A 25,455-nucleotide genomic window follows, 5' to 3' on the forward strand; every position below is an offset into this window, starting at 1 on the left:
TTTGTGGGACCTAGCTCACTCCGAGCACCAGCTACCACCCACAGACAGACAGACAGACAAAAATAGTGAATAAATGGGTGGAGGGATATCTCAGGAATTACATTGCGGGCCAGCAGAAGGGTTGGGTCAAGTGGATATATCTTTGTGAGTATTGTTATAATACCACTTACCACCTTTCTATTCAGATGACACCATTTATGGCATTGTATGGGTATGAGGCACCTAGTTTTATTGATCTGTTGTTCAGTGATAGTAGAGTGCCTAGTGCTGGAGATATGCTATAGGAAAATTAGGATATCATGAGAGCCCTTCGAGAGAATCTTCAGAAGGCATAGAACCAGCAAAAACAGTACGGAAATAAGAAGAGAGTAGAGAGAACTTTTGAGGTGGGTGATATGGTATATTTGATGCTACAACCGTATAAACAGTCTACTCTCAAGAGGAGTGGTGACGAGAAACTTAAGCCACGATACTATGGACCTTATAGGATTATTAGGCGTGTGGGAGAGGTGGCTTATGAGCTTGAGCTACTAGCAGATAGTAGAGTGCATAATGTCTTCCATGTTTCACGCCTCAAGAAGGCGTTAGGGCATCATGTGACTCCTTCCATGACTTTGCCACCCTTGGATGATGAGGGTAAGCTGATTTTAGTACCTGAAGCTATCTTGGACGTTAGGGAGAAGCGGTTGAAGAAGAGAGCTATAAGGGAATATTTGATTAAATGGAAGGATTTGCCAGTTGAGGATGCTACTCGGGAAGGTGAGGAGATCCTACAACATCTTGCGTTGAGATTGCTTGAGGACAAGCAATTTTAGGAAGAGCGGACTGTAATGTCTCCTCCTCCTTAGCATGTGCACTTGTGTCGAGGTTGGCCTATATTTGACCCTCGTAGGCCAAGGAGTTGTTTAGGGGGTCGACATGGCGGTGATTGGTGACTTCACACCTCTTTATTATTTGATATTTTGATGTTATAAGGAGATAACACGTATCAGGAGACGTGTGAATTTTATTTTATTAATAAATTAAAAGTACATTAAAATAACATGTTTAATTAAATAATATAAAGTGTACCTAACCTTATCTTCTAGAAGGTGATTGTGACGTATTATGTAATGAATAAATAGAAGAGGGGAAACACATGTTGAGCATCAGTTGTTTATGTTATCTCTTGTTGAGTTGTGGAGACACAGGTTGTCCGCAGAAGATCTTTGGGAACGACACCTCCCTATTGGTCAGCATAACTGAGGGGGTGAAAGATCCTCCGAAGGGTTGCTAAGAGAGTGGGAAGCATTCAGCTTTCCATATTGAGCATAAGGAGTTTTTGATGTCAGATTATAGTAGTGCTTCAGACTTGCAGATCTGAGGATTCACTTTGTGTGGTGGTGAAGGCATCCTTTGGGCACTATTAGACAGCAATTACCTTTGGGTATCTTGGCGATATTAATCATCATTTGTTGGTGGCAAATCAAAGTACACAAAGCTGCTATCTTTGCTGTTGCAGAACCTCATACCCACGATTTTGTTTATACCTCCATCAAGGTGCTTCGATTTTGTCATTTGATGATTCCATAATTAATAGGAGAGCAAGGCGATATCTTTTGGATAGTTTGCAAGGCTTTTTGGTGTCAATTTGGCTCACACTGTGAGTCTGATCTGAGGCAGATCTGTGGCCTCCATGACCTTCGATTTTACTATTAGATGCATATGATAACTTGGGAAACCCCTGGAAGTAAAGCGCAAGGGTTCGATCAGTTGGAAGGAGTAATAAGACCATAGACTGCTGATTTGCAGACCTTCATCAGCAGCAGCAGGGACGGCACATAATTGGACTTGAACATGCACATTGGAGCCATCTTCATTGGGGGTTTATTTGCATCTTACGTCGTCTACCTTGGCGATTACATACTAGGTTTCTAGCCTCTCATTCCTTGTTTTATCAGTTATAATTGTGTGGGTAGTTCTCAGTCCTTAGTCCTCAGAATTCTGAGACTTGGTCCTTGTAATCAGTCCATATAATGGTACTTTAATAGCATGTTGTAAAGGTTCTCAATGAGGATTGAATTAGTTTAAGGACTGCATCTTATTTGGACAGTATTCTGAAGATGTATGCCAAATATTTGATTAAATGACAGCAAGAGTTGTGACTGATATATGAGTCCTATTTGTCCTTAATTCACTGGGGTAGCTGTTTCAAATCTTTCCTATGATATTCTATCATTATTGAAACTCATCTTGCATGAAAAATTTGCTTAGAATGTCCTTGAAGTCTAACTGAAACTGAGAACAGCATGATAAACCATGACAGCCAAGTGTTTGTTGAAATGTCTAAGTAAAAGATATTAGGATTTCATATCAGAAATTAGCAGGGACATTACATGGAAGGGGCTGGCTTGCCGCCCAGTTTGTACTTTGCATTGTAATTTCCAGCAGATCATTTAGCTAACGATCTCCTTAGCACCATATCCTCTCACCTTCCCACATTGGGCTGTTGGTGATTAGAAAGTGGAAGGGTTACTTTCAGTACTGTTTCAGATTTTCATTTACTAATCCTAACGAGTGCTTGTGGTGTTGTAATTGGAAAAATTTGAAAAAAAATTAAGGGGAATATTTCAGTGGTATCAGAGCTGGTTTTCCTGCCAACCTGTGTATTCAGTTGATCAGAGCACAAGTTCTCTCTGCCATCCTGTTGGGTCGTGGTTTTTTTTTGGTTGCATTTCAGAGTTTGGAAGAATGTCTACCACAAATAAGTCTATGTGTGAGTTAATGGAAGGATTGATTAATTTGATGAAGATCTAGATATTAGAAGGGGGTTGGTAAAGGTTCTTGCAAAATCCAAACATAAGGAAGAGTCTGAAAATAATATTGTTAACACAAAGACAAATGATGGAGTTGGTGCTTTGACACACAACTTTGAGACAGTGCTTCATGAAGACTCTTTGGCGATGCATGGAACTATTGTTGATGAGGTTGTCATTCAAGAAGAAAAAAAATCAGTAGCTGAGGTTGTGCATGATGAGTTCCTTAATGTTTCTTATGGAACTAGTGACGGTGTTGAATGCACTCATGTGCTTCTAGAGGAAGAGAAGATGAAGATTAAAGAAGTTGCTATAGAACCAGCTATTATAGATCAACCACGAGGAGGTGTGAATTCTTTTGGTTCCCCTCAAATTGAGTATAGCGTTGTTTCATCACCTTCACCTCATCCTAGCAAGGAGTCAAACCATAGTTTGGGATTTGTTGAGTATGATGATGTTCACCAATTATCTAAAAATGATGATGAGACAAGCTTTGAAGAGGAGGTACATGAGACTTGAGGCAGCCATGGAGTCGCTGCTGAAAGGTATGACAAAGATTCTAATTTTGGTATTGACTAATTGATGATTGGGATGCCACCTCAGCTTGCCTTGCAAATTTGACTCCCCATAGGCAATATCTCTTGATACTCAACATTGTTCCAATTGCATCATGTGATGAAGCATACTTTGAAATGATTAACACTTCTGAAACTCCCTACCTTGGACTTGGAAGGTCGATGTAGAGCCTTTCATCTTTGGATGACTTAATCTTTTTGAATGTCTTGATGAAATATAAATCCTTCTTCTTTATTCCTTTCATCCTTTGATTCCACCTTGAAGCACGAATGTTGTTCTTCCATTGTCTTTTCAACTAGCTCCTTGTTCTTTATTCCTTTCATCCTTTGATTCCACCTTGAAGCACAAATGTTGTTCTTCCATTGTCTTTTCAACTAGCTCCTTGTTACATCGGCACCTTCCTGGAAACCTCTTCCTTGAGTTGACCTCAAGTACTTGAAAATATGAACAATTTCTAAGTTAAAGAAAATAAGCTTGATGTTATCTTGACAAATTTTGAAGGAATAACCCTGATTTTCTGATTAAACTTTGAAAATTAGACTCAGAATCAGACTGAGTATGGTCTAAGAAACAAAAATCAGAGCTAAATTGACTGAGAATATATGAAATTTGTGTCTAATTTTCAACTTTGAATCGAAAATCAGGCCTAGGAATGCTTTGGAAACTTGAAATCAGACTCAGAAAACTATGAAGATCTTGAAATTTAGTCTGATTTGAGACTCTAGAGGTGGAAATCAGACTAATGGAGATTCTGAAAATCAAAATCAGACCTCATAAACACCCTGGAAATCAAAATTAGACTCAGAAAATTCTAAAATTAGGTCTGATCAGACCTAGAAAAAGGTCCCAGAACTTGAAATCGGCCCTTGTAAACATTCTGAAACTCCAAATTCAGACTCATAAAATTTGAAATTTAAAGAACAGAGCCTGATTTTTGGGAATTTTTTGAGATGAAAGTTAGATTAGGCAATCAAATTCAGACTTAGAAATCATAACTTTGTAAAAATTAAGTCTGATTTAGGTCATCCCTGCATCAAAATCACAAAAAGCACCCCTATCCTTCTGATGAAATTTGAAACTAAGGTGTGGAACAGCCAAGCAGTAATCTGATTATGAGAATTTAGACAGAAGACGGAGTTTGTAAGGCACAATCTGAGAATTTTTGCCCTAAAAGTGGTTAAGACCTGCAAGAAAAAGAGAAATTTCTCAAAGCATGCTGATGGTTGTCCCTTGAATGTCTTGAATTCTTCTTGAAACCTACAATAAAACACCTAAATTGCCTAAGAAGAAACTTGGAGAGACTTAGAAAGTTTGAATTCCTAGAAAGAAATGTAAATAATGAGAGGCCAAGGCCTATACTTATAGAAAATTGGAATTCTTTCCTTGGATTGTTTTTTGTTTTTTTTTGAATTTTTTAAAAGTTCTTTTAATTTCCAATTCTCATCCTTCTAGAAACCTCCTTCATGGGCGAATTTCTCCAAATGGCAAGTTCTATGCTTTAATCCACAAACTTTCTTCTCTTCAACTTGTGCGAATTTTGCTTTATTTGACTTTGCATTTGTAATCCAATCATATTAATTCTTTTCCCTGGGAGTATGTGGCTTATTTCCAGCTTTCATGGCTTTTCTTTGACCTTGCAATCAATCCCTTCATCCTCTTCCTTAGGCGAATTTCCTTGCTTTAATTCTTTGCAAAGGTTTTTTTAAAAAAAAATAAAAAAAAATAAAATTCCTCCTAACTTGGTGAATTACACGTGTTGTTTTCTTTTTGGTTTTATTCCAAATTTCCTTTCAAGCCAAGTGAACTGCTTTACTTTTCTATTGTTTAAGCAAAATCTTTTTTTTTTTTGGATTTGGATTTGAATTGCTTTGCCCTCTTGCAACACTTTCCAGCCAATGGCAGACTTCATGATAGGATCGGTAAGTTTTCCACTTGCCTTGGGTGGACTTTTCTTGCACCCAAGGAAGTTTTCCATGGAAACTTGAAATTCTTCCAAGGAAACAAGGAACTTTGGATTTTTTCCAAGGATTTTTGGAATTTTTCCTAGGAATTTCTCAAGGAATTTAGGAATTTTTTTCAAACCAAGTTCCAAGCTTATTCAATTTCTTGTGATCTTCAATCAACTTTTTAGAAATTATCCTCTGGATTCGAAAGTCATTTCATACTTGGTTTGTTTTTGATGAATTTTCTTGACTTGACACATCTTCTAAACTTGAAACCATCCAAAACCTCAAAAAAAGCAAAAAACAACTTTCTATTTTTGGAAAAAAGCAGGCCGAAAAGGTAGGTTACCAAATTGGCCCCAAAATGCCAAAAACAAAACTTTCCAAATTTAGAAAAAATGCAAAAAGCAAATGTCCTAAAAAAAAGCAAGTTGTCAGTTTTGACACCAAGAAATTGCAATTGTACTCCTTTGACCTATCTGAGACCATCCATAGCATTAAAACATTCATTCGACCATTCCTTCACTTTTTAACTCTGATGACTCCTCCAAATTTCACAAAACTTGATCGATTTCTAAGACTTAGAGATCGGAGACCAAAACCCTAAACTAAAAGAAAAACAAAAAAGAGGTGGGGCCCATTTGCAATGGGGCGATGTGTGTTTACGTTACAACAAGTAGCCTTCAATGCTCTAGAAGGACAAGGATTTCTTGAAAGTTGTTGTCTAAGAGGTAAATATGTGTAGGTTGTTGAAGCTTTTTTAGGATTGTAATCCATACAGGGTTTATGGATTGTACTAGGAATATGTGAAGTGGATGTAGACATTGAATGCCTTCTATTAAGTTTGTACAAAGATTTTCTAGTTGGCTCAGCATTAGTTGGTTACTCAAGAATAGTTTTTTAAGGATCAGTTATCATGTCTATTACATATAATATTATAATCGTCTTCTTCGGACACATGGATTGCTGGACAAAACAGAATGGATAGGCACATCTAGATTGTGAAATTTTGGCTCATTATGCTAAATCAATTTCTCAATGATGGGGAATCCTACATCAAATCCAGTATGGTCAACATGTCTTCCATAATCTATCAATTTTGAATTTCCTTCTGGATGAGAGACTCCTGAAGCAAATTTTGAATGAGGAAAACTTTTGTTTAATAGTCTATAAATACATCTACCTCCTACTATGCAATAAATAGACCTTGGTTGTAAATCAACTCCTTTAACTTGAAGTAATAAGCAAAAGGCAGAACATGTGTTTATTGTAACAGCCAAAAAAATTCTAAAATAGAAAATGAATTAACTTTTTCTAAATCTAAGAAAATAAATTCATATATTACATGTTCAGCTGAATTTGAAACCATTAAAAACTAAGATAACTGTAATTAACTAACCATTTCAGCACAAAGGAAACATTAACTAATATCTTTCAATTTCATAACTTAAATTAAAGAGAGAGAGGGTTAAAGAGTTTATAGAGTTTAATCTTTCTGGTGGCAGAAGCTTTCCACATTACATTAGGGAGAGAGAGAGCATCATTAAGGGCTTTTCCGCCCAACCACGAACCTAAGTCCCCCGTGCCGCTTCCTACTAGAAGGGCCCAACCCTTCATGAGGGAAGCAAATAGAAGATGGAACAAATGCTAATGAGCCTCTGAGCTTGGTGTTTAGAATCTACACTTAGTAACCGGTCATACACTATAGGTACCTCCTAACTTGCATGACACTTTGGCTAGTAGTGCATCTGGCTCTTATGATCTGACGGATGCATGCAAACTGTTGTGCCACCTTGGCCAAGTTTTTCATGATTAGCATGATGAATGTTGTCCATGTTCACCACCCTTACTCAGCTTACTTAGAAAAGGTTGCATACTTGCAACTAACTCGTGGGTTTCAATGACCATCAGAAGACTTACTGCAAATGGTTTTGGTTTAAACTCTGAATATGGAGAGCCTATCCAATGCTCTTCTTAGCATGGTGATATCTTAATCATACTAGAGTTGGATTTCTGTCGAATATAATAACTACTCAAGATACTTATAACTGATCTAAGTTTGACTTACTACCACAGGCGTTACATGGATTAACTTGGAAGTGTTAACCTAAGAAATGGTTTGACCACATTCACCAAGAATTAACAGAAATAGCTCAATCAATACACGGTTTGGCCCAGTATAAAATCAATCAAGGAAATGATAACTCAGATCAACAAGAAATACACTTTTGTTAAATGAGCTCAACCAAGAGTTACAAAATAGATAGATCAAGATACATGGTCTGTTTGAGCTCCATAATAACAAGTAAACAGATGCATAAACTTCATAGCTCGGTTATCAAGTACGTAGGTCTTCCTAATGGCGATGCTATTAATTAGCAGGCTGATAGGAATTCCCTGCCATTACAATGCTAAATAGCAATATTTCACAACAGCAATATACATATCGGAAGTATTCAACAAATTTGATTCATCAAAAGCTATGCATAAACAACATGCATCCTTATTCCATTTATATCGATCACGGAATAATAGCAATAATATTTTTCAGATCATTCAAGAATAGAGACAAAGTAATATATTTCATGCCTGAGGATCAGCAGAGGAGTGAGCGCTCCAAGACTCTCATCAAGCTTGACTCAATCGGCTTGACTCAATCGACTTGACAATATGCAAACATCAAGCTACCCAGAAATACTTCTCGCACAATCAAGAAATGATAATGCCACCCAATAACTCCAATCTCCCAACCACGCGATACTGAAAGCACAAAAGATTTATGCAGAGCACAATACAATATTGCATATGAACAAGATGACAATAACCATCAAAACGTATTCGAATGCCATATCAATAATCATAATACTTGCTATCGAAGTGCTATCTCGGTGAGCTAGCACCAACATCTTCAACATAACATCCAACAGTTACAGGAAAGCCTCCACCACCAAGATGGTGGCCACGACGACCAAGGCCGGTGGTCTTTAAACATAGTGCAAGATAATAATGCGACACTTCGCATAATACTCACATCTAACACAAAATGGATATATTCATATCCATACACGTACATTATTTGCATACGTGTGTGGGTATGAATACATCTCTAAATAAATAAATCCATAAAAATACCTTCGAAGGCAATCAAGAATAATATAACAATATATATATATATATATATATATTGTTATATTATTCTTGATTGCCTTTATATATATATATATAGATAGATAGATAGATAGATAGATAGATATGCGTGTACATAAAAATATACATATGTATACGTGTATATATATATATATATATTAATCTATGTCGCATGGGTACGTGAACCCAGCCCCCTAGGACGCGAACCAAAGACCGGGTCACGACTTTCGCACCGGAGACTCGTTGGGAGACGTCTCTGCACATAAGAGACTCCATGTCAACGAATCCTCCCGTCTCCCGCCATGCCTTGCAAACGTAGGCTTAAAAAACCCTAAAAAACAAGTGCGAAAGTCAAAGTTTGACGCGGTCGGAAAAAAACACTAAACGCAGTCAATAAACATTGAGGCAATGCACGGGCATAACCAAAAACCGCTGATGCAACCATAGTAAATCACAACACAGAGAGGAGATAAAATCGCGACGTGATGCACAAGCAGAAGATAAAATCGCGGACGCACAGGTAGAAGATAAAATTGTGGATGCATAGGCAAAAGAGAAAATTGCAATCGCACAGGTTGGTTTGCAAATGTCCATTTTGGATTTCGTATAGTTTCAAAATTCCGACCATAGTTTATTTAAAATTTTAATCACAACCCAAATCGGTTTTTTCCTATAGTATTAAGTTTTAACATTAACGTGACTATCCTCTATTTATTAGTTTGTTTGTATAATATTAACATATTATTATGATAGTCATGATAATATTATACAAACAAACTAAATATGACTATAATATTAGTTAGTTTAATAATAGTCAGCTTGTTAAGTTTGTTCATATGACTGTGTTAATATGAGATACTATTAAGTTTAACATCAGATATTAATTCTGATATTAACATCAAAATACTAATATTAACATCAGATATTAATTCTGATATTAGTATCAGAATATTAATATTTTAATCACTGTAGTATCATTGTAATTTAAATTAATATTTGATATTAATACTATAATCAGTAATACTGTTAGTGTTTTGATTTTTTTAATAAGTGAACTTTTCATCATTTTTATACAATATACAGTGACTGTATAAAAATGATGCAAAGTTCACTTACTAAAAACCAAACTAACAACAAAGTGCAAACCAATGAAAAGTTGAAAACTGAAACATTAAAATTAAAAATATTGATGCGACATTATTTGAATTTTAATATATAGAAATTCAAATTAGAATACAGTGAAGAATGTGATAGTAAAGGATTCAAAATACAGTCTAAATGATTTCATGTCAAATTTTGATTTTTTTTTACTTTTCCACGTAGAATGTCGGGTGTATGAAAGCAAGGCTTGTACCCACTATGGAAGTATGTTGACCGAGTTCTGGGGTCGAAAGGATTAGGTGGAACAACCACTATCCATTGTAAACTTTGTCCAATGCATTGGAAAGGCACCTACACTAGGGTGAAGGCTCATTTCCTTCACCTACCAGGAAATGGTGTTGAAGGTTGTTCAAATGAGTCCGAACGATATGATGCTGTGAGGGAACAAGAAAGTGCTAATGGTAAAGTTTCTATTTGAAGCTCTCATGCTTCAACAACAGAGGCAACTACTGCAACTGAAAGTTATTATGTCATGCCCAACTTTTGGGCACAAAAACGGAACAACAAATTTTTTTTGACGTCATGAACTCGCAACATATCCTACAATATAATAACTTTATTGGAGGTTTGTCTTATCTAGGGTGTAAATAAATTTACTTACAAAGGTTGGGTTAATTAACCAACTCAAACGAGCGACTTGTTTGGAGGGAAATAATTAGCATCACGGATTAGTTAGCTAGCTCAATTTCCTAAATCAAGTTGTCGCTAATTAAAACAGGGGTTAATTGGTTATCTTAATGTATTAAATCATTCCCAAACATATAATGATGATGCTATTAATTTATTGATGCACATGTAAATCTATTATTTAAATCCAACCGATGAGGGTTCGAATTTCTATAATGTTATTTGCTCACTAAAACCGATAATAAGCTAAAGCCAATTCTAATCTTCCCTAAACCCCTTAGTTTTGATGATTTAGTTTCGATCCGGCCAAAATCGGACTCAAGGGCTTAAGGTTCATTAATTTACAAATTCCTCCTTTTAAATTTTCCTAACGTCCAAATATATTGGGGGAAAGTCTATTGATTAATTAAATATATATTAATGAATTTAACGTATAGTTTACCCAACTATATTAATCCTTTATTTTTAACCCCTTGAGTTAACTATATTAAAATTTAAATTTTCTAAAGAATAAAAAGACATATAATAATTCAATTATTAAATTAACCCCAAATATATATTAAAATCAAATTTTAAAATTCCAATTTAAATTTCCCATCCCTAATTTAAAATTCTTTTTAAATAAAGAATTTCCCCTTTTCCTAAAATGCTAACCCTAATTAAAAACTACATTTTAATGCTCCCATATATATATATATATAAAATTCCTAAAATGCTAACCCTAACCCGAAATTGGGTTAGGGTTGCATTTCTATATATTACCACTTGTTTTATTTTCTTATTATTTTATGCCCTAACCCGAAATGGGTTAGGGTTTATTAAAAACCCCTTATTTTTTTAATTGTTTTTGGAGTGTGAGATTGCAGGTACGGCAGAGGGTTTCGAAGTGGGAAGAGGCGGGGAGTTTGGCGCGGGGTTCACCCGGGTGCCGCTGTGCGTACACACAGTGGCGGACGGCGTAACCGCCGCCCACTGTGTATACACACAGTGGTGGGCGCCGCTCACTGTGTGTAGCACAGTGGCGGCCGCGTCCGCTCCACTGTGTTACACACAGTGCGGTGCCCTTCGGCGCAGCCCACTGTGTGTAGCACAGTGGCTCGGCCGTGAGCCGTCCACTGTGTTAACACACAGTGGCCCGCGGCTCGGTGCCCGCGATTTCCCCTTTTTTTTTTTTTTAAATATTTTAATATTTCGCTGCTTTTTTGTTTTTAAAAGAACTTTTAAGTATGTAAATATAAATATATGTATATATATATATTTATATATATATATATATATTTATATTTATATATATATATATATCCATTATCATGTTCAGATTCTATACGAATATCTCCTTTTTTTTGTATCTCTGGAGTATGTTTTCGGATGCAGGGATGGATATGTTTATATATATATATACAGGATTAGGAAGTTTATTTGAAATTAATTTTAACACAGCAGCATGCAATGCTCTATATATTTTGTAACAGGGATACACAAGTTCAGAATATATCTCTTTTTGTTATTGCAGGGGTATGCACATATAGTAGTTTATATATATATTTATATATATATAGGTATATATTTTTCAATATATATACTTATATATTTATAGATATATATAATTAAATGTTAAAATAATAGGGCTGAAAACCCTTATATTGTTTTGAGATTCTAACATCTAAACATTCTGATCTTAGTCTTTTAACAACATTATGAATGAACCTTATTTTTCTTTCCTTTCCTTTCTTTTTTTTTAACAATCATAAAATAACAGTAATTTAAACTATGCAAGTAATAATGAAACCTAGTGCATTTCTTTTTTTTTTTTTTATATTGCAGTAAATAAACAAGTTTACAGACCAGATTTAGATGTAGTCTACAGCAACATAATAGACATCAAAATTTAAATAAAAATTACATTGCTTCCAGAATAATAAGTTACAATAGCCCATATATAAAAATGGGTGAATAATCTAACCAGTCTTCTCATTCTTAATCTTTATAAAGAGAATAAAAGAAATCAACCTAAAACTCCTTATTCACATATATTTATTTTGCTACAATTCATAAAATTACATTTTCTTTTTGCTTTTCTGCATTTAAATAGGAAATCTGTATCTGATTAAAAATCTGCAACCAAACAAATCTGCAACTCCTAGTCTCTTTTCCAAGCAACCTGCATGTAAAATTTTAGGGCTGTGACCATGGGATGCTCACCTCCCAGCCTAGGCTTACCAGAAGCCACCCCCGAGCTAGGAGAATCAAAACCTAGACAGGGTTACAGCCAAGCAATACAACAAACAAGGGGAAAAAAAATAACACAACAGAGACACCCTTTCCCAAGCTGAAACTCCATCACAAAATATGATGCCTTACTAGGGTGGAAGTGGACCAAGTACCCTAGGGGAGAAATCTGCTAAATAAAACTTACAGCCAACTCATGGCACCCATGAATGCATAACCAGAATTCATCCTTAATCCCTACACCCTTATGACCCCCAAAAAGGCAACCATGCCATATTTGCACCCCTTATGACCCCCAAGTAGAAATAACACAAAAGAAAGCAGCAAGGGTCTCATGGACAGACCCTTGAGATCACTCTCAAAATGAGAGCCTCTCACCCTAAGGGCTGTCAAGCTCCTTCCACCCCCAAGACCAATCTTTCCTCCCAAGGAAAGGATGGTCTTGAACACTCCCCAAACACAACATTACATAAAACAGAAATAACAAGAACACATAAATTTTACAATACAACACAAATAAAGAGTTACAGCAATTTCCATTCCAACATTCTATAACATTTTTATATTTACATAAGAGGGTAAAAATAACACCAACCTTGACCTGCCAAAGGAAATCTAAGGGAAAGCTTGATGAAGAGCTGCCCAATCCTCTAATTCTTTTCTGCAATTCCTTTTTCCCCCAAATCTGCTATCCTAAGACTGATTTTCCTCCAAAATTTTCCAAAAATCTCCAAGGATGGAGAGTGGGTGATTAGCTCACTAAGCTTCCATTCTTAGCCTAAGAAGGCCTCTCTCACTCCTTCCAACCTCTTGGATAGAGTGAGGGATCCCCCATTGGATTGGTCTTCCCTAGGTCTTACACACTCCCTAACCTAGGTACCTAGAGAAGGGGAATGGAATGGGGAAGAGGGATTACTCCCTTCAAGAAGGTTATCCTACCAAGGAGGGCACTCCTATAGATGGAATTCGTCCATCTTGGGAAAACCACTTTTTTGGGTGGTTAAACAAGTGCTAAGGGAAAGACACATGGCCAATTTTGGCCTTCACCCATAGGTACCCCATGAGGCCTAATAGGAATGCTCTAAAATTGACTCTAGGAGTTGATTTGACCCTCAGAAAGTCCACCTGAAGTTAACCTACGGGTCAACTCTGAGTTGACCCTCCTTGTGGCTCACTAACCTAGATTTCTTGGTTCCTTCAAGGATAATTAGGAGATATAACAATTAACAAAAATAAAACTTTCCAAAAAGGTGACAAGACAATTTGCCAACACAACATACTACATAGGTGTCAAGTGACACTACAACATAATTCCACATCACAATTACATACATGGCAATTGTCCCTAAAACAATTTAAACAATTCAATAAATACAATTTACACTCATGCAACATTTTACATTTACGAATAAAATACAATACATACGGGGTGTTGTCTCTCCAAATAGACAACCCCTGGTTTTACTAACGCACATAGGCCTAGGCTCGATTCTCCATAATATTTCCATGGTCACATGGATAATCTCCTGCACAACTCAATTTAAACATTAGTACTTCCCAATAGCCTCATATAATATAAAATACATAATCAGAATACAATACATCCATTCTGCAAAGACTTGTCATTATAAAATACGATTGTCACAAATCAACGCAATTCATCTTAATCCTCAAAATTTGATCCATCTACAAGATATGCAAACGTATTTCTAACATTCTAACAAATCCTGAAATTCAGATAATAACATACATCATCACAATATTACCCTAATCTGGAATCATATAATATTCTATAATCCACAAGGCATAGAAATGGAGCATCAAATATATATCAATATTACCAAAAATCGTAGGATCGTAAAAAGTTCTATATCCATAGTGTGTCAAAACTAGCATCCAAAATAGTTCTAACATGAAAATAACTGAAGAGATAGGATAGGTCGGGGTAGGGCCTCACATATTATAGAGACTCAAAGGTTGATATGACTTCTAGAGATGGAACAAGTGAACATGCTTGCTAAAAATCACACATTGGCAGCTCTAACCTCATTGGAAGATTGTTTGATGTTCAAGGTTAAGAAGAAGTTGATGTAGCGATTGCACGATTCTTCTATGCAAATGGAATACCATTTAATGTCGCTTGCTCACCTTTCTATGGAGAGATGGTCCAAGTGACAACAATGCACCAACAAGCTATAAACCACTTGGATATACAAAGCTAGTATTGTGATGGATGGGTGGATGAATGCTAGGAATCATCCACTACTTAATATCATGGTAACATGCAACAAAGAGCCTTATTTTTTGAAGGCAATAGATTGTTCAGGGGAAGAAAAAAATTCAGAATTTCTTCATAACCAGCTATGTGACAACATTGAGGAGGTGGGGGCATCACATGTAGTCCAAGTTGTTATTGATGCTGCCCCTGTTTGTAAAGCAGCGGGCATGTTGGTGCAAAAAAGGTATAGATAGATATTTTGGACATCATGTTGTGTGCATTCATTGAATAATGCACTCAAAGATATTGGCAAGTTCTAATGGATTTTAGATCTCATAGAGAAGGGCAGAAAAATACAAATGTTCATATGTAACCATCACCACACAAGCCATTTATCGTAAATTTGCCAAGGTGGAACTTCTCAAACCTGTTGATACATGTTTTGCATCTTACTTCATTCTTCTTGACCGCCTTTGTGAAGTCAAAGGAGCTTTGTGTTCCACGGTTGTTAGTGATGCATGGGCAACTTGGAAGCAATCTACATCAGATATTGCAGTTGGGTGAGAGCTATGGTCCTTGATGAGCATTTTTGGGTTGATTAAGTTTGTTGTGGACTTTATTAAGCCCATATGTGAGGTGATCAGATTTGCAAATTCAGACAAGGCATGTTTGGGAGAGGTTTATGAAGCAATAGATTCCATGTGTGAAAGAGTCAAGAAGATAACAGATGCAAAAGATATTTCTCTATACCCTTTGATAGAGGAAAAGTTACATGGAAGATGGAACAAACTTAACACACCTCTTCATTGTGTTGCTTATGCCCTTATTCCTAAATGGTATGATATAGAAATGACCATAAAGAGAGCTCTACATTAGGATAGAGAGGTAATGAAGGGATTTTGGGCAGCAGTTAAAAAGATTTATGGCCAAGGTGAGGATGCTTCAGTTTTGAGGACTCAATGGAATAAGTTTTCCTGTGGGTGAGATAATTTTGGTTCCGTGGAAAGACACTATAGAGTGGTGGTGGAACCATGGAAGTGAAGCTCTCGAATTGCAATCATTTGCAATACGATTGCTCTCACAAGTAGCCAGCTCTTCATCTTGTGAGAGAAACTGGAGTACTTATGAGTTCATTCATTCACTAAAGAGGAACCGATTAGGATCAAAGAAAGTAGAGAACCTAGTGTACATTCATAGCTCACTTTGTCTTCTCTCTCGTGTAGATCCTGGATACAATTAGGATCCTTCAACAAAATGGGATCAAATATCACTTGATGGAGAAGTTTTAGCCATCGTGGATGAAGTGGTTGAAGCAGATGGACTAATTGTTTTACCCCTTGTTATTCTACCATCCGAGGAACCTGAATTTGAGAGTGATGACTTTCTGGAGAGCCTCATAGCTGAGGACCTTGATATGGGTGATCATGGCATAGAAGAGTAGATGATAGATATAAGATTTCTGATTTTTGTTTCCAGTTTTTTGTTTGCGTATCAGCTTGCTACTTATCAAGCTATTTTCAATATGTAATTTGTTTGAAACTTTGACACAATGATTGTATGACATTTTGATTTGACTCATTTGACATTTGTGTATTTAGACTTCAAAGTTAATGTTAATTCTTGTTTTGAAAGTTCAATGTGATTATATTTTCAAATTTTCTATAAATTATTAAATTATATTGAAAAAAAAAATTGGCGTCTCCAAGTACGTCATCTCCTATTTTGAAAAAATAGTAGTACCAGTACCAATACCAATACCAGTCTTTAGCATCTCCAAGTACCCCCGTACCCATGCAACCTTGATATTAATCCATTCATACTGAATATAAATATACAAACGTGTGTGTTTTTGTGTGCGTATATATATATATATATACTCATCAACCACAATCAAATAAGAGAAAGAGAGACATTAACAAGATAACCACCACATCAAGAGAATAAACTTAGACTAAGGATATCCGTCTACCTGACAGTACAAGGGTGACAAACTGACTCATGGTCAACATCAGTAGGGTGACATGGACCTTACTCTACCAAGGCTGAGATGCTGAAAGTGTACGTCTGATTAACCAGACCCAGGACTCATTGGCAATGCTCATTTCTAATATCTGCAACCCTCTCCTTGATGATACTCTCCCTCCCTTCTGAGGGTAGTGTGTATCCTGCATCCACTTGGTTGCATGTATAGAAATCAGTTAGTGAGATCTTAACTATAATAACTTTTAAAGATGAAATATCAATTTCCAAAATTACTTCCTCAAACAATTCCTACTCATTAAGAGTTTCATCCACATGAGAAAATAAATATTAAACCTTGATTAACTAATCACAATAACATAATAAGCATAATTCCAAAGTCAGGAAAGAGGGATGTAACATTTATGATCTAGAGAAATAGTAAAGTTTGGCCTAGCAGCAAAAACTCCATCTCTTTCCAGGGTCTAGAATTCCTAAGATATGAGCTACAACTGCCTAATCTCAAATACAACATCTAGTATCTAACGAAGTTGCAAAATATTCAGCACCTATATTATAATTAAATTGAGGATGGACAATACTATCTATGTAACAAAAATGGACATGGAAATATCCTTTTTCTTTCCATCGCTGAATATCTTTTGGGATGACAGAAGACAAATAAATGGGATGAATACCAATTCTTTGGACTTGAAGATTAAGTTCAGTGTGTCTAACTGAAGTCATAAAACGAGCTTTGATTCCTTTCTCAAGATATAAATCTGAAATACTAATATCAGGAAACTTAAAATTACCATGCTCATCAAATTTAACTTCATTATATTTAACAATATTGTGAATAGGAATGGTTCCAGAATTACTAGCATTCATGCTTTTGCGTGTTGCCATTCTGAGCAAATATTACTGAGAAAAGTTTTAAATCTGACTTGAAATTTCTGCTCCAAGTTTGCTGCTACAATTTCTCCTACAGCTGCCCTTAACAATGCTTCCCTGATTAAAAAATGGGTCTTACTTTTGCGAGGTCCACAGCTACTGAGAAGCTTACCCTCAATCTTTCAGACTTTACACTCCGAAATTTGAACAAAATAACAGACAACACATAACATCAATACTCCAGGTTTGATACCAATTCATTGTGAAGAATGAAAGATAGAGTCTTCCCTCAATTCACAATGGAAGCACAACATAATAAGACAACATAGTTAACTCTCTCTTAACACTATGTTAAGAAAAGGCCTTCATACAGCTATAACAGTCCTCCTACTAAATCTCTGATTAAAGGGATTCCATATTGTAGTAGTACCATACAGACCTGTGACAGCATCAATAAGGTAAGGACTAAGAAATCAGCATCCTAATATTATCTTTTGATGTGTTCCTCCTCCTTACAACAGCCTGCAAACCTGTCATATAAAAAATAATGTATGTATTAATTTTACATTTGATACTGAAGGTTGATGGTTCATCCCAGCTGTGTGGAGTCAAGAATTGACTGAAAACATGCCTGGGTCGCAGGAGTTGGCTAGCTATTTCCAGGTTGTTCCCTAGATGCCCCCCGATTTACCCAGGTGTTTCCTAAAAATAAATTGCAAGTGCCTGCAATGTTTCCTATTTTTCTGCAAATTTGGGGAGTAGGGGACGGGGTCAAATTTGGCAAGAGATGCATCCCCCGGGAGCATAGTTAAAAAGTGATTCTTATCCTTTATTCAGTGTTTTGTTATAATAATGTTTCTATACATATTTTTTCTGTTATTGCATGTTGTATGGAGCATTTCAAGATTATGCTAACTTTCACCCCATTTATTGGCCTAGATGATCTGTGTTTTGGGTGCTAATCCATTCCTGTGGAATTGCAAGGGTGTGCTCAAAATGCTTGTAATCTTTTATGAATTTTGGGATGCTTACAACTACAAGGATAAGTAGGATTGAAATTTAATTACTTGGAATTGATTATATCAGGAACTTCAATCCTTTACTTGTCGAAAGGAAGATTACGAAGGGCTGCCTTTTGATTTTTGTGGAGGATATGTTGGTTATATTGGGTATGTATGTGTATGTTTTTAACTTCACTTATAATAATCTTCATTTTTGGTTGGCTTGGTTTTTTCCTGTCAAGGTCATTTCTTGTAGAGTAAGCATTTTCCAAATATTTCATTTCTTCTCATGTACTGGAGACTATTTTATGATATGTGCACATTAAAAGTTGTATGTGCTAATTAATATATCTGAACAGTTATGAACTGAAGACAGAGTGTGGAATGAAGTACAACCGCCATGCATCACAGGACCCTGATGCATGTTTCTTCTTGGCGGACCGCCTTGTTGCGATTGATCACCAGACTGATGATGTTTATATTCTATCAGTGTTTCCAAGTACTGAATCCAATGATAAATTGAATGAGCAAAATTTCCAAGAGAGAAAGGACTCAGTAAGAGATCACAGCTATGACTCACCGAATAAATTCCACGAGTTTAGACAAAACGCTGTTGAGTCTGTTCAAAACTATGGTAATATTTCTTCTAAATCTTATTCCGGTAATAATTACTCTGCAAAGTCTAAAATAGTAGATTCAGTAGCATGGTTGGAAGCTACAGAGATGAAACTATTACAGTTAATCAGAACATCTGCCACAGCAGTAGCGGAAAGGAGAAAATTGCCTTGTTTATCCACCATTTCTGAAGATGTTGATGATCAAAAAGTTTTCAGATTGCAAAAGTCAAAAGATGAGTATATGGAAGATGTCAATAGATGCCTTCAGTATATTAAAGATGGTGAAAGCTATGAATTATGCCTCACAACACAGATTCGGAAGAGAGTTAACATAAAAGATGCCCTTTGTCTCTATCTTAATTTGAGAGACAAAAACCCTGCTCCTTATGCAGCATGGCTTCACTTTGGAAAGGAGGATGTATGCATTTGTTCATCTTCACCAGAGAGGTTCTTACGTTTGGACCGCAATGGCATATTGGAAGCCAAACCTATAAAAGGAACAATTCCTCGAGGAATTTCTCAGATAGAAGATGAGAAATTACGTTCCCAGCTGCAAAAAAGGTACATCTATTTCTTTCTCTGCAAATAGCTAAATGAATGGTCAATTTGTGTTTTTTAATACTAAATGTGTTTGTTATCTATGAATTTGCAGCGAGAAGGATCAAGCTGAAAACTTAATGATTGTGGACCTCTTAAGAAATGATCTGGGCTGTGTGTGTGAACCGGGAACTGTGCATGTACCCAGTCTTATGGACGTGGAATCCTATGCAACAGTGCATACATTGGTGAGCACAATTAGAGGGAGGAAAAGAAATGAAGTCAGCCCTGTAGAATGTGTGAGAGCTGCATTTCCAGGAGGTTCAATGACAGGAGCACCAAAATTAAGAGCAATGGAGATCCTTGACTCTATTGAGAATACTTCAAGAGGAGTTTATTCTGGGGCTATAGGATTTTTCTCTTTCAATCAAACTTTTGATTTGAATGTTGTTATCAGAACTATTGTAGTAAATAGAGAAGAAGCTTCAATAGGAGCAGGAGGAGCTATTGTTGCTCTTTCAGATCCAGAGGATGAGTATGAAGAGATGGTATTAAAAGCAAGGGCTCCCATGAATGCTGTAACCGAATTTGAAAACTGCTCAAATTTTTATCACAGTAGCTCCAAATCTACACAAAATTAATGCAGGTTGACTCTGTTATTTGAATTGGGGTACATTGCCCTCATTATTATCACATTTTAATCTGATTCATATTCATCTTCTAAATAATTAAGATTGGTCAAACCTCTCGGCTTGCAAAAGTTTTCCTGGGCAAATGAGCAGCCATATGATCAATGGAATTTTTTATTTCACCATAACATGATAATCTGAGTGGATAGTTGGGGTTTTGGCCAAGGGAATTAGTGTCACTGTCAAGTCTCTTTTCTATTGTAATTCAAGCAACTCTCATATTTGTTTTGAATTATTTTTTATAGTACCATCACCAGGCACCTGATTCTTTTACACCCAGTAAAAATATTGGAAATATTTTTTTTCACATCTTTTTCTTAAGCTATTAAGAATTGTTGCTTAGAAATATCAAAGTTAGCTGATTTCAATTACCAATGTTCTGAATAATAAAATTTGCACTATGAAATGTACATTTTTACTTAATGCTTTGACTGTATATTTCATATGTGCTTGAGTGTGTAGATTACAGGTGAATCAAGATATAAAAGAATAACTACTGCGGAACCACTAATTTTTTTCTAATTGTAAAATATCAACTCTAACTGTTGTGCAAACCCCATATGATAAGTTGGCCACAGGGTGGTTAGATCGATATCCCCTTACCATCAATAACCTGAAAATGTGGTAAATGTGATTTATTTTGGGATACCTTAAGTGCTATGTATTAATTTGTGAACCTATGTTACCACCCTTGTGTAAATGCCTCGCAGTTTTGTATAGCCAATGTGTGGGCTTTTGTGCTGGTATAGTCAAATGTTTATTTTAATTGAAGGGGTTCAACAAATGTTTGGAAACCAAGGAATTGAGTATGCATTATTCATATGAAAAATAAATGTTTTGCCAACGGTTTTAAAAAGTGAGTTTGTTGAGAAGGTGGTGAGCCTTTAACGTGTCTGCCAGTTTTGCCATTACAAGAATTTATGGATTGTCTTTGATGAAAGTTGGGGGTGTCAAGAAGTGGCGTAAGGCAAGGGGTTGCCTTATAATTGACCTAAGGGTTTTTAGGGGAAAAAGGAGGTATGGTTGAGTGCATGCAAATGAGAATTTGTGGAGAGCATTAGGACAGCCATTAATAGTATTTTTTGCGGGGTAGGTGAGGGGAAAGAGGGTTGTAGGTTTTGGGAAAAGAGGAAAGAGACCTTTGATAGGAAACTATGGAGAAATAGATAAGGAATAGATTGAGAGTTTGTTGCAAAAGCAAAGACCTTCAAGTTTGTGCGTTTGTGCGAGAGAAAGAGCTATGGGTTTGGGCATTGAAAAGAAAATAGGTATGACATAATAGTATGATGTTGGAAAGATTTGGGTGTCTCATGTGAATGACATTGGTAAGAAAATAGTTGTAGGCTAAATTTTAAGGCAAAATATATGTTTAATTTCTTTTTATTAAAGATTGGGGCTCATGCAAAATTATTCATTGCGTTAAACTTTTGAATGGGCTATCTATATGTTGGTTGGGAAAGCATTCCTTGTAAATGGTATCCTTGACCATTTTGAAAGCATGTTACTTTGGGTAGATTACTATAAATAACCTCAAATTTAATTATTTCTTGAACAAAGAAAATTTTAGTGTTGAATAATTGCCAATTGGCAAATATTTGGTATCGGACATTTCAAAAATGGCGAATAGGTTGGACTGATTGAGGTGGTTGGATCGCCCCAACTTTATAAATTTTCGGTCAAATGCATTTCAATTTGCCTTCATTTTCTTTAATTATTTGTAACAATTTAAATATTTCACCAATAGAGTCTACGTTTTCACAACGATCTATTTAATATTTTCGCCTGAATTTTTGGAAGTGTCTTAATGCACCGGCCTAATTCGCCAATAGCCGTCAATAGTTCAATTTTTATGAGGACCCAATTCGCCTAACATTTTCGGAAGTGTCTTAATCCTCCCCAATATTCGTCAATACCATTAATCGTTTAATGTTGTGGGAGGATTGATTTCACCAATTCTATTATAAGTTCATCCAAATGGACGGTCCATAATTACCTAGTAAATTACAACGTATATGTTTTGTCGATGTTTCATTTGCCTTATGTTTCCATAAGACGTGTTAGAATTAAGTGAGATTCGCCAAATTTTTTGTATACCATTTAAAATTCTCACAATATTCGCCAAATATGGATTGGTATAAGATTGTATGAAAGATCAAATTTATTTTTACACAATTTGGTCGGTTCTCGGTTCAGAGCTCTCAGATCGGATCAATAGCCATTAGCTAAGTTACAAACATGAACAATTATTGTTGCATTGTCGTCTACTAGTGCTTTGTGCTACTCTTTGAGAATCTAAAAGTGATCATTTCTTTGAAGTGTTATAATATTATTCATCTCGATCTATTAGGAATTTTTAGATCATTCTTATTGAGTGGGGAGACCTCAGACATTTAGATTCTAGGCCCTAGGGGCAATGAATCTTATAGTCTATTATTGCTTCTAAAACAAGTAGATAGTTTTTTTGTAGCCTTTATTTAGCCGGAGATGTCGAACAGGAAGAAGGGTAAGACTCTTGAATGTGGTGAAGGCTAAGAGAGGGCAGCAAAACACAAAACCTTAAATTCATACTTTAGCAATGTTTGTGGTAAAAAAGATGATCTTGAAGGTACATCATCACAACTACCACAACCACATTCACAACTTACACCGAATATTGAAGAAGGTGGTGAATGCAATATCTCAGATGACAATGAAGAAGAAGATCTAGTACATAACCAGGTTAGTGGGAATGTGATAATCGACTTGGTTGACAATGTCGTAGATGATGATGATGCAGGAAAGGGGAAAAGAAAATCCAAATAAAAAACGGGTGAGGAGTGGGATATGGCAAGACATTTTTAAATTGATTGGGTGTCAAAGTATCCATTCATTGAACCAGTGAAGAATCCAAACAAAGGTGACCCTCCAATACAATGTAGGTCTAAGATTTGTAGTTGGAAATATAAAAAGGAGAAGAGGTTGTAGCTGAAGCTTGACACCATTGAAAAGCATACCAACAAAGTTTTCGAAAAACAAATTATAGATGGAATTGAAAAAATTAGTGATAAGATGGAAAACAAAGGAGCAATGTTAGCATGTTAAGTGTGCCTTAGACTATGATGCACATTTGAAAAGACAAACAAAGCTCGTTGAATGTGGAGGTTCTCTTGAAGCTATTTTTGGAAAGGTAATGGCAGTAGCACAACTGAGGAAAACTGTTTAGTTAAGTGTTGTTTTTCATATTTTGACCAGAGGGCATCCTATGACAGACTTCCCAGAAATTAGTACTTCATTATATTTTTTGGGCGTTCCTAACTTTCCTAATAGTCACTGGTCAGTAAACAGTGGTTGGAAATGGGCAAGTTGTTTTGCTGAGGTTGAAAAACAAGATATAAAGGAAATAATTAGAGATTCAAACTTTATTGCATTGTCTTTGGAAGAAGTTACAACAATAGATAATATGTCTTGGGTATGTATGCATGTTTATTTCGTAAATAATCATGTCCAACAACCTCATCTACTATGTGTTTCTAAATTGAAGGAGAGTGCAAGGGAAACTCTATTTCAACTAGTTAAGAATTCATTAATTGAATATGGAGGTATGGATGACTTGACAATTGCAAAAAAGTTGCTATGTGTAGGAGTGGATGGAGCTTCAGTAATGCAAGGTCATAAGAACAGTTTTTGCATAAAGCTTCAAGCTTCTTGTTTGCCCTACATAATTGTCATTCACTATATGGCCCACAAAATGAATCTAGCTTTTAAAATTGTGAGCAAGTATCTTATAGTAACAAATGTTGAAGATTTAATCAAAGAGCTCTACTCATACTTCTGTCGAAGTCTCAAATGGTTTTTGGAATTTCAATTGTTTTTTGATGGAATAACCAATGGGAACAAGCTTTTTAAGGATGTCGATACCAGATGGATCTCCTTGCATGGTCCAACGCATCAAGTTTATTTAAAATATCGATCCTTGATTGGAGTAATATACGAAAATCGCCACATAGTAGACAAAGCTCCTGACCTACTCCATAGGTTATATGATATAGAGACAATCCTAACTTTAGCAGGTCTTCTCCCCATGCTAGAAGAAATGAACCATCTTGTGAAAAAAAAGCCCAAGAAAGAGCTATGTATATTGTAGAACATGCTAAGCTATATAAAATGATATGCATGACCCTCAATAATCTCTATCAATCAAACAAACATTTGTAGATGTAAAAATTGCTAGCTGGCAGACATTGATAGATTTGAACAAACCTAACAATTTTTTTCAGTTTAATGCAAATAGGGAGTTATGTGTCAGTGTACGTGGATTTGAGATACCAGAGCACCACCTTGCCATGATTACAGAACTAGGAAAGCGCTATAAGAAGCAAGAAGTGTCACAAAGGAAGATTTAAGCAAGATTGTTGATTCTATGACTGCTAGTCTGAAGAAAACCGCCTCTTCCATTTTCTCAGAAATTAGAAAACGATTTCCTCATGATGATTTACTTGAAGCCATGTCTATTGTGTTTCTTCAATATTGGGAACTCAATAATCCAACTGATTTTCATCGTAGGATAATGACTTTGATAAACCATTTTTTTAAAATTGTAGAAATCAATGGACAAACTATAGAAGGAATTTTAAATGAAACAATTCTTAGAGAGCAATCGACCCGTTTTGCATTAACTATGAGGTATCATTTTGATGAATCGAAAAAAGCGAAGAACCCCTTGGAAGAGATATCAGTAACAAAGGTTTGGACAAAGATAAGTCAGAGCATACAATTCGCTGATTCATTATCAGAGTATCTCAAACTTATCGATTTATGTCAAAACATGATAATGGGTTTGGTGGAGGATGAGAGAGTTTTTAGTGCTTTGGGGTTCTTAAAATCAAAGTTAAGGAACAAACAAGACAAGAATTTTGAAAATTACTTACAGTTGTATACATCGAGGTATAATGTCCAGAGTTTTGCTTATGAAAGGGCACTGGGAACCTGGAAGTCCAAAACTGAAAGAAGAGGGTTGGGCAACACTACAAACCAAAGTGGGACAATTGACAGTGACATAATGGATGCCAGTGACACAAGTGCT

At 35.9% G+C, this 25,455-nt stretch overlaps 1 protein-coding gene across 5 annotated transcripts in view; it reads left to right on the top strand.

Moving 5' to 3' along the window:
- LOC131060787 (aminodeoxychorismate synthase, chloroplastic) overlaps positions 1-20,666 on the top strand; it is a 219,322-nt gene extending 198,656 nt beyond the window's left edge. For all 5 annotated transcript variants that reach the window (XM_057994216.1, XM_057994192.1, XM_057994196.1 and 2 more), the window contains 3 exons: positions 18,636-18,718; positions 18,910-19,728; positions 19,820-20,666. In XM_057994216.1, coding sequence (XP_057850199.1) covers positions 18,636-18,718; positions 18,910-19,728; positions 19,820-20,345 — 1,428 coding nt within the window. In that variant the 3' untranslated portion in view covers positions 20,346-20,666. The remainder of the gene's footprint in view (positions 1-18,635; positions 18,719-18,909; positions 19,729-19,819) is intronic.
- Positions 20,667-25,455: the final 4,789 nt, after the last annotated feature.

Source organism: Cryptomeria japonica, chromosome 5 (genome assembly GCF_030272615.1).
Source record: "Cryptomeria japonica chromosome 5, Sugi_1.0, whole genome shotgun sequence".
NCBI classification, from domain to species: domain Eukaryota; kingdom Viridiplantae; phylum Streptophyta; class Pinopsida; order Cupressales; family Cupressaceae; genus Cryptomeria; species Cryptomeria japonica.